Raw genomic sequence first — 11,416 nt, 5'->3', positions numbered from 1 at the left:
CAGGTGCTGTTTTGGGGGCCACTGTAGCATCATTCGTTTTTGTTGCCACAGGTGCTGTTTTGGGGGCCACTGTAGCACCAATCGTTTTTGTTGCCACAGGTGCTGTTTTGGGAGCCACTGTAGCATCAATCGTTTTTGTTGCTACAGGTGCTGTTTTGGAGACCACTGTTGTACTAGGAGCTTTTGTTGTAACAGATGATGTTTTTGAAGCTACTGTAGTATCAGTAGATTTTGTTACAACAGGAGCTCCTTTAGGAGCCAATGTAGCATCAGTGGTCTTCTTGGCAGCAAGTGCTGATTTGGAAACCACTGCAGTATTGGTGGTTTTCATTACAGTTGGTGATGTTTTAGGAGTTACTGTTGTAGTTGTAGTTTTTGCAGCAGTTAGTGCTGTTTTAGAAACTCCTAAAGCATCAATGCTCTTTGTTGCACCAGGTACTGTTTTTGGAACTGTTGCACCATCAGTACTTTTGGTTGTAACAGATGGTGTTTTGTTAGTCACCTTAGCACCAATGGTTTTTGATATATCATGAGAAACTAGTTTAGATCGTAAATCTACATCTTCGTTTTTATTCGTGTGAACCAATTTATTTTTTATAGACAGTCCTCCAGAATGTATATTGTGAGTTGTTTCTGCAGTATTTGATAATTTTATTGCATTTTTTGATGAATAAAGAGATTGTTGAACATGATCTGTGGTAAAATCATTCTTCTGAGGCTCAGTGGGTATTGAAGAGATATTTGGCTGTTGAGAATCCATAGCTTTTGAACTAGTGCTTCGCACTTTTGCATAAGATGGTATCTTAGGTTTTGCATTGCAAATAAATCTTTCACTTTCACTTGTTAATTCTCTTTCTGATTCTGAAGTAGTGATATTACTAATTCTCTTTCCTTCTAAACCAGTAGCAGAAGTACCAGGTATATTACGTGCTGCATAATAAGCATTTTGTGAGCTCATTACATTGACATTAGAAGGTTCAGAAAATGTCTTATTACTTGTTGAACCATCAGAAACAGACAAATACTGAAAGTTAAAAGAAAAAAAAAAATTCAAAATGAATATTCTTTTACTAGCTCCAGCCACTGAACTGTGGCCACAGAATATCATTATATACAGATAAACTTTTAAAAGATAGTTGATAGAATTTAATAGAATAAATGATAAAGTTTACAAAATATACAATTAAATTATTCTCTTTGAGAATATACAAAACACTAACAGATAGAGAATGGACAAATGCTAGATCTATGAAACAAATAAGGGCAAGATCCTTTAATGAGTTACGCACTGGTTGTTCTGGTGAGAAATTATTTGTATATTAAACAGCATCATCACCCAGGTGCTAGAAGCGAATTGACATTCATTAACCTCAGCAACTCATTATTACTAACACAATTACAACTAACATTTAAAATATAAAGGAGAGAAAATAAAACACACTTTTCAGTTCTATTCTCATCAGTATTAAGTTGTAAAAACAAAATATAGATACAATCTATTCCAATCAAAGATTACAGAAAACAGAAAGAAATATGACAACTAAGCAATGGGAATAATATACTTTAGCTACATAGTGTCCTTTTAGTTCATAAAACATATATAAACTTTGCTGTACTAGTTAAATATATATAACTCAACAGTTGTAAGGAAACATTTATTAAAAAAAACATTAAAACATGCGTATATCTTGTATAGACTGTAATACAACCTCACTTGCCTGTTTTCTTCTACGACAGTAAATTTACAATGCTTCAAGGAAAACCAAAGTAACCTAAATGAAAGTATACTAAATCTTTCCTCCCTAGAAATATCTCAACAGGTTACAAGCCAATCCCATCCGCTTTGGCCTTAAATATTTTGAAACAAACAAAACAGCATTGTATTTATAGCTAACAGATAAATATAAAAAATAAATGTATTTATCACATTTCTGCAACAAAAAGTGCTGTCTTACATAAAATATTTACAGTTTAATATCAGGTACCAGATAGGAAAATTGTGTGAATGATCCAAGATTTGACAGTTTGAATAAATTTTAGAAATAGATAAACACCCGAGTAATGTAATGAATTAGAAACAAGTAATAAATGTAAACAACAATCTGAAGCAGCTAATTAGGAAAATGTAACAATTTCTAATTTGTAAATCCTTTTATAATAGTTGCAAAAGAAGCTAAAATATAAAGTTCAGTTAATATTTAGTATTTTTATACCATTGATAACTTAGGCTTATGCTAATAATAGTCGATACAATTCTGAAATAAGCTAGTAATAAATAGAATAATGAGTGGAGAGTTAATGCCATCTTTAATTTTCATCAATATATTTTCTGATTGATTTCAGTTCTAATAGCTAGCTTGACACATGCATTTTTTTTTTCTTAGTTCACACCAATACTAAAGGTAATGTATTCTCTAAAATTAAACATTTGTTGTCTTTCCTTACCACTTAATAAAACTGAGTACATTTGTGTGTATCTTCCCCACAACATATCCTCCTAATACCCCATCTCTCTACCTGTGCCCATTCACTACATTCCCTCCTCCATCTCCCACTCTGTTTTGCAATCTCAGAATTTATCCACCCACTCACCCCTCCCATCCTCAGTCCACTTCACCATATACACCTTCCCGTAACTTGAGGATATACCGATCATATCTTCATCTTATATTTCTCTTCACCTGAGGTAGACAGGTTCCTCCTCTACTGCAAAACACACACACACACACATGTATGTACGTGTGTGTGTGTGTGTGTGCACGCGCGCGCACACACACACATGCATGTGTTTACTGAGACGTGGACGCTGAATGCAGGAATGGAGTTAGTACACTCCACTAGATGCGCAATGTGAGTGTGCCTGATTGATAAAGCGCAAATGTATTGAGAAAAATGTTAGTCATAAGAGGAATTATATGTAGCATGCAAGAGAGATGACTACATGTGATGTGTATGGATGACAACAGTTGCATAAATAAGTGTCAATTGCTTGAATTGGATGAAACTCGTGGTTGAGGGAGACCCAGGAAGACATGGGGTGAAATACTGAGGGCTGATTTCAAGATGTTGAGCCCTATGGAGGAGATGACAAAGGACCAAGATGAGTGATGTTTTACTGTGCTCAAGATGACTCATTACAACAAAAATTATATCCTAAAACCACTCATTACAACAAAAATTGTATCCTAAAAGCCCTGTCACTTGGATCTATACTTGCAACTGTAGTAACTACAGCTGTCTCAGTTATCTTTCCTGCAGTAGGCAATTCTTGAGGAATCCCAACAAACCCTAACCCTAACCCTAACCCTGTTCCCTGACACATCAAGCATTTCTTCCCCATTATTTGTGGTACTAAGCAGTTGTTGTACTCACCCGAGGGCAATATCACAAATATTACATTTTATCCCCTCCAAAAATTTAACATTAACCCCTACCTCCACTTGTTTACTCCCTCATCACACTCTTAAAGCATCCATTCTCTCATCCCCTCCCATGATCCACTGTGCATGTCTCTTCTTATGTTCACCTTCTTGTTCCTTGAGAGTTTGTTCTAGTACCCCATCATTATTTTTGCCTTATCTCCTCTATAACAAAACACCTGTGCTTCTCCCTTTCAACAACTGGCATACAGCCACCCATCACCACCTTTCCATCCCAAATATTCCCTTTTAATAGTAGGAGCTTTTTCCTTTTCTTTTTACTCTGTTTTTTTGCTGTCATACAAGTTACACAGCAATCTCACTAGTGCAAGTAGTATGAAAAAAGCACTCAGTACATTCTCTGGAAAGTGGTTGGCATTAGGAAGGGAATCCAGCAATAGAAGCCATGTCAAAGATGACACTAGAGCTCAATGTAATCTTGCAGCTCAACATTCCTTATCAAACCATCCTACCCATGCCAGCATGGAAAGTGGACATTAAATGAGGATGATGGTGGTGTGTGTGTGTGTGTGTGTGTGTGTGTGTGTGTGTGTGAGTGTGAGAGAGAGAGAGAGAGAGAGAGAATGCAGATTAAAACCACAAACCATCATGCCTTCTTCATCAGGCAGTAAGATATGGAAAATGTGGACAATTTCTCTTGCCTAGGCTGTGTAATCAGTAGTGATGTAAGCCTAGAAAGTAATGTAAATTGCAGAATTGGCAAAACGCAGACCATATTTCAGAAACTGCATTAAATCTTGCTGACAACAAGCATCAATGCTGACATGAAAATATGGCTTTAGTTCTGCTAATGGTTTTGTATGTTTGTGACACATAAAAAATGTTGAAGTTGGCCAAAAAGTTAGACATATTGTATCAATGATGTCTAATGAAAAACATCAGAGTTAGCTGGTGGGACAGACTTCAATTGAGAAAATCCTCTCTATGAATTAAATCCCAGCCACTGCAAAAAATCATGGTGCTGCTTTGGCTTTGTCTGGCAAGTCACATTTGCATGCCAATCACTCAACATGTAAATATGGCACTAACATAGACACTGGAAAAAAGAAAATAGGAGAAGAGTCAAGAGCACTTGGAACTGGACATTCTAAGAACACCTCAATGTACAAGGACCTGCAGGAGCAGGAACAACTGCAGATCAACCACACTGGAGGAAGATTATTGCCTTATGAATTTCACAATGTGGAAGGATCTAAGTTTAAGCTTAAGTCTATATGAGGAAATAAAAGTTAGCACTTATTTATCACCATCACTGTGCTTTTCTAAATAAAGTAAAGAACTAAATGCAGAAAAAGACACAACAGAAAGAAAGGATTTAAAATCTACAGATTCAAATTAAAATTTCATTTATACAACATAAATTTGATTTAAAATGAATATCCTACATAAGAGGATTTAATATGAAATTAGAAAAAGCAAGATTACTTACTTCTGAAGCTTCTCTTTCCTCAGAATCTGAAAAGTAAAACAGAGTGATAAAATGTAAAAACAAATACAAAGATAAATGTTCAGCTGGTATTTTTAATTGTAAATCACCAAAGTGATTTAGTAATTGTTAACTGGTTGCTAACTTTGCTGAAATACAGAACAAACAAGTTTCAAAAGTAAACCTCTAATCAGTAAGCCTCAAATAATGATTTCTGATTTAGGCACAAGGTCAACCATTTCGAGAGGAGGAGTTAAGTCAATACTATTGACTCAAGTGGTATTTTATTCTATCAACCCCCAAAAAGAAGAAAGGCAAAGTTTACCCAGATGGGATTTGAATTCAGAATATAAAAGGCCTGAATAAATGCCACAAAGCATGTAATAATTCTATTATTTTGCTCCCTTAGTAAACTTCAAATAATAAAATGATTATCAGTTACCAGTTTTGGAGTACCTGCAAAGGCCTTGAGCACAGACCCTTCTTCAAGACCAAACCAATAAAAATAAAATAACAATTATGAAATACTTCCCAAATTTCAAGAAAATATTTAAGAGCAACTTTGAAATAAGTATGATGTTGAAACTTGCATAAGACTTTTGCACAGAAAACTCAAAATTCATCTATTTACACAACTGAAGGGAGGAAAAATTATAAAATAAATAGTAAAACTATTTGAATAACTATAAACATCATTATACCATAATTTTTTTTTTTATTATTTCAACTACACACAATAAATGGAAGAACATAGCTAGATGATACAACTCAAGAACTAATGTAACCACTGAAAACCAAAAGCCCTTGTCAATCCTACCAGGATTAGTTACTTGAACAAGATACCGTAAAGTATTTAATTTGAGATCACATATAAATATAGCATATAGCTTATTATACTCTAACATAATCCTTTATCTGCTCAATCTCTTTTACAACCCACCAAGCACATGGAACGATTTAATAAGAAATTTCCTTCACATATATATTAAATTAAATATAATTATTAAAAGCTGTTGATGATGCTTCTACATGGTCACTCAACTTTCTAGAAATAGTAGTCAAATCTCTCAAAGTACATCCAGTGTCATTAAAAAAAGTATATACATATTTGATAATGTCATCAATGGTACATTATACCTGAAAAAATAGGTAGGACAGTCATGGTAAGAACCTATTTTATAATAGGTCAGCTTGATCAACAATGATGTGGGCTCCACACAACAAACAACAATAGAATTATTAGATTAACAAGAAAGAATTCTTCTTATCAACTTGTGATAAGCAAACATGTCAAATATTTGCTTTAACACCTATTCTCCTCAGCATAAATGACATTCTCATGTTAATGACATTAATGCTGAATAGACTATACAGATAGCATAAACAAATAATAATAACATAACTAAAAAAATCTGACCAGATGACAATATACTTATCAAAGCACATCAGACACAGCCATATACTAATCTCAACCATGCATGAACAAATAATTAAATCCCAGTTATACAAGAACAGACAAACAGTTAAACCAAACATCCCATGAAGTATTTACAATTAACACTAGGAAACCACATCCATCATAATTGTCTCTGCAGCAATCATTCCAGTGTTAGGAAGGACATCCAGCTATAGAAATCAAGCCAAATCAGACTGGAACCTGGTACAGCTCTCCAGCTTACCAGTTCTAGTCAAACTGTCTCCCCCATGCCAGCATGGGAAGCAGATGATGACAATGAAAATGGTCATATATATCATCATCATCATCACTATCGTCATTTAACATCTGCTTTCCATGCTAGCATGGGTTGGACAATTTGACTGAGGACTGGCGAACCAGATGGCTGCACCAGGCTCCAATCTGATCTGGCAGAGTTTCTACAGCTGGATGCCCTTCCTAATGCCAACCACTCCAAGAGTGTAGTGGGTGCTTTTACGTGCCACTGGCATGAGGGCCAGTCAGGCAGTACTGGCAATGGCCATGCTCAAAATGGTGTTTTTCACATGCCACCTGCACAGGAGCCAGTCCAGCGGCACTGGCAACGACCTTGCTTGAATGTTTTTTCACATGCCACCAGCACAAGTGCCAATAAAGAGACGTTGGTAACAATCCTGCTCAAATGGTGCTATTTACGTGCCACTGGCACGGAAGCCAGACAGCTGCTCTGGCAATGATCATGCTCAGATGGTACTGTTAGCGCTCCACAAGTGCCAGACATCAAATTTTGTTCAATTACGATTTCGATTTCACTTGCCCCAACAGGTCTTCGTAAGCAGAGTTTAGTGTCCAATGAAGTAAAGGTACGAATAAGTGGGCTGGCTACACCACTGGCAGAGGCCACAGATTATGGTCTCACTTGGTTTGCCAGGTCTTCTCACGCACTGCATATTTCCAATGGTCTCAGTCACTAGTCTGCAATGAATTTTTTTTTTAATTTTAAAACTCTGCAAAAATCCAGTACAAATTCTTCATAGTTCAAAATGTTGCTTACTTTTTACTCAACCTGATATATAGTGTGTGTGTGGATGTGTGTGTATGTGTATAATGTATGTGCATGTATGTGTGCATGTGTCCATGTTTGTTGTTTATAGGTTTGATATAGCACTATCACTTAAAATTGGTATGTCATAAAGGTACCTTGGCCACTAGATTAATTATAGACTGATAAAATAAGTACCAAACTGAAATAAGTAATGGCATCAATCAGGACTTATTTCTTTTGAGGGCAGTACTTCAGCATGGTGACAGTCTAATGACTGAAACTGATAAGACAATAAAAAAAAGTGTCTCAATGATATTGACATTTTTTTGGAGCGGGGAATTAAGTTTTCCTTTATATCCTAATAGGTCATCCCATGAATAATGCGGTTTTTTCAATTGCATGAACTAAAAGTCGGAGGGGGGTGGGATAAACTAACTGCATCAACTTGCTATAAAAGCAGGTAGTAATTTTACTCTGTACTTATTCTTAGTGCAAGTTTCAAAGAGTGCAGTTTGATTTTAACAGTTATTTTTTCAAAGCTGTAATGGAAGTGACAAAGAAGCGACTGGTGACGAGAAATGTGCTCTCTATAAAAATGTCAAGTGCTGAAGATAGTGGGTAGGAAAAGGAGAAACACCAGCACCCCAGGCTAAAGAAGATCTTCCCCCACGTAAGATGTTGTTATATGTTTGGTGGGATATGAAAGGTTTAGTCCACTTTGAACTTTTAAGCCTAAATCAAATGGTAACAAAGGAGATCTACTGCAAGCAGCTTGATCAGCTTAAGTCAGCACTAGAAGAAAAATGACCATCTTTGGTTTCAAGACAAAAGGTGTTCTTCCATCAGGATAATGCTCAGCCACATACAGCAAGGATGACATTGCCCCATCTGATTATCATTTATTCCGCAGTCTTCAAAATCATTTGGACAAAAATATATGAATTCTGTAGATGAGATCAGAACAGTACTGGAGGAGTATTTTTCATCATGGACAAGTGAATTTTGGGTGAGGGGCCTTGCATGTCTACTAGATAGATGGAAGAGCATTGTAGAAAATGAAGGAGAGTATATTTTAGATTAAAAAAGAACTTCTTTTAATTTCAATTTTGAAAATAAAAGAAGTATAAAAAAAAAACATTATTTATGGGATGACCCAATATATAATCATTAATGAATTTAATTACCTTTGAAGCTTCACAGGGAGAATGTGAATGAGTCCCATAAAGGAACAAATTATCTGATGTTATCACTAATTGACTGAGAATAAGCTATTAACAAAGTCACACTTCTCTGAACATTTTAATTTGCTTCATAATCCAATACTGTATACTCACAAGTTTATCACAGTTCCAAAACAGAACTGCACTTTTGCACCAACACATTAACTTAGTGTGGCTTTTAATAGAAGTACTACTACACCAACAATGGGAAGTAATACCTTTCTGCAAAGAAGATTGACTAGATGATTTCACCTACTAGGTGTTGTTACTCATTGGTATATAACCAAAACTGTAAGTTAAACAGCTAGTGATTAGACATGATATGAAAGATGTGCTGATTTCTGTTGGCTTCTCATAAATTGACAATATGGCCTGGGTTTAAAAAATTAACAGTTGTTTACAAGGAACAAAATCCAAAAAGGAATTTTCAGAAAACAAAGATGAATCTGAATAAATTAACTGATGTACTGTCAACTTTGCTTTTCATCCTTTCAAGTACCAGTAAAATACTGGAGTTAATGTAGTTTATGCCTTTTCCAAAATCGAAGCATTATGCCAATATTAGAGATCATTATCATTATTTTTAAAGAAGAGGATGCATACAAAGATACCTTTGCATTATAACTCTTGGGACAGGTGTTTGTTTCTATAAGTGTGAGTATAAACTACATCTTTATTCTTTAACTTAGATGTTTTTCTGAGAGTCTAAATAACAGAAATAACTTAGAAATGTCACTGATGATAGCAAATAATTCTTCCTAAGATACAGCACATTTCAGCACGCAATTTCACATCAAAAATTTTGCAAAACGAATTACAAAAACAAAATATCAAAACACTACCAATCAGAAATGTTTTAGATCCCCAAGAACAATCATTTTATAGATAAGTATAAGAGAAGATTGTTCTTCAGTATGAAGTGGATAAACAAGTTACAGAAAGGCTTGTTATCTTTAGGGTAGGAAAATATATCTCTGGCAGCTTTATATCACTTTTGCTGTATTTGATAGTAAAGTTATTAAGCTTAATGTTTATTAACTCGCTTTTGTTATTAAGGTTTAAAAAAAAGACAAGTAAAAATCTATTACTATTACATAAGTTTCATAAAAACAAGAGTAATTTGTTGATGAAACTCCATTAAAAAATAAGAAATAACAAATAAATATTTCAATTAGGTGTTTTTCGTGGGTTTTTTTATTACGTGAAACCATATGAATTCTAGTCTTGAGAAATAGAAACATGCAATCTATAACACAATTGTAAACATTTTTGAACAGATGAAATTGTTAGGAAAGTGAAACTTAAAGATTTAAACTTGCACAAACGAATATAAAACTGGAAAAAGAATATTTAACAAAAGTAGTTGCCACTACAGATACCAAGTTCATATCAATTAGGAAAGTATTAATATTTACATCTATTCTTTTGTAACTAATGATCTCTTTAAGATTAGCTTCCAACTAATGAATTTTGAAGTGGGATTAATACAGGGCTGAAGTAAAAACAAGTACAGGACAATGTAGAATATAGACTAGACCAAGTTAAGTACTTTAACCATTCGGTTAACATGCACTTGTTTAAGTTTGCCATGTGTAATTAACTTTTGCAAGTATTAATGTCTAATTTCAAAGGGTGGATAAAAGCCAATGTCTATCTTTCTTGAACACAGTTTACAATTAGATTACTTACATTTTCTTGTACCACAAAAAATATGTATCAAGACATTCTATGTTAATGTTTTTCAGATCTAATGTTAGAGATGTGCCAACTCGGTAGGCAAGGTAGGTAGTGCCTACCCAGGCTAAAATATATTAATTATTAAATATGAAAAAGTAAATGATTTTCAATCCATTATAAAAAAAAAGTAATTTAATAAATGGAATTCAGTGTATATTCAGTAAATTGCCATTATTTTCCTGTTAGGTAGAATAGCTGCAGTCTTTCAACTACGCACAACCCTATTAGATCTAAATGCCATAAGTTTGGCTCTAGAATGAAATAAAAAGAATAAAGGAGCAAAATAATATCTGCTTACAGATCAGTGTAATATTAGAGTGAGGAATGTCTGTGTTACAGTGTATATGTGAGTTTGTCTTTGGTGATTGAGCATGTCTTCAGAGACATTTTATTCCATATGAATGTATAAACAGTAATAATGGTTACTGATTTTGGCCGGCAAAACAAGACCAGCAGTTTTGAGGAGAAAGGTTACTTGATACCATCAACCCCTATACTTGAATGGTACTCTATTTTATCAACTCTGAAAGGATGAAAAGCAAAGTTGACCTTGGTGGGATTTGAACACAGAATGTAAAGTGCTGGAACAAATACTACAAAGTATTTTTTCTAACACTACCAATTTTTCCAGCTCACTACCGTGTATGAAACAGTGATTATGAACATATGTGTGTGTGTGTGTGTGTGTGTATGTGTGTGTGTGTGTGTGAGAGAGAGAGAGAGAGATAGAGAGAGAGAGAGAGAGAGAAAGAGAGAGTGTGTGTGTGGGTGTGTGTGTGTGTATAATTATAAAATAAAAATCCCAAAATGTGAATGTGTATGTGTGTGTGTGTGTTATTTTAAAGCATATGTAGGTACAACCCACTAAACTATTTTTATCCCTATAGACATGTGTGTCTTGTCTGTTTGTAAGTCTGTGTGTGGGTGAGAGAGAGAGAGAAAGTAAATGCTTTTTGTTGTCAAAATATTTTTATGTAATTTAATTTATTCACAATTTACTTTATTAATACTGACTGCCTACCCTGAATAAATCTCTGTTCTTGCTGTTCTCGTTGGTGTCCATATTAGTCACCACACCTATATATATATATATATATATATATATATATATAT

The 11,416-nt window shown here is 34.4% G+C and overlaps 1 protein-coding gene across 13 annotated transcripts in view; it reads right to left on the bottom strand.

Annotated features, from left to right (window-relative positions):
• Nucleotides 1-11,416, bottom strand: part of LOC106868432 (supervillin) — a 269,304-nt gene that overhangs the window by 105,185 nt on the left and 152,703 nt on the right. For all 13 annotated transcript variants that reach the window (XM_052971707.1, XM_052971702.1, XM_052971738.1 and 10 more), the window contains 2 exons: nucleotides 4,870-4,895; nucleotides 4-1,024 (listed from right to left, as the gene is read on the bottom strand). In XM_052971707.1, coding sequence (XP_052827667.1) covers nucleotides 4-1,024; nucleotides 4,870-4,895 — 1,047 coding nt within the window. The remainder of the gene's footprint in view (nucleotides 1-3; nucleotides 1,025-4,869; nucleotides 4,896-11,416) is intronic.

This window comes from Octopus bimaculoides, chromosome 1 (genome assembly GCF_001194135.2).
Source record: "Octopus bimaculoides isolate UCB-OBI-ISO-001 chromosome 1, ASM119413v2, whole genome shotgun sequence".
Classification (NCBI taxonomy): Eukaryota; Metazoa; Mollusca; class Cephalopoda; order Octopoda; family Octopodidae; genus Octopus; species Octopus bimaculoides.
The sequence above is the reverse complement of the archived record's forward strand: the minus strand, read 5'-3'. Positions and strand labels throughout refer to the sequence as shown.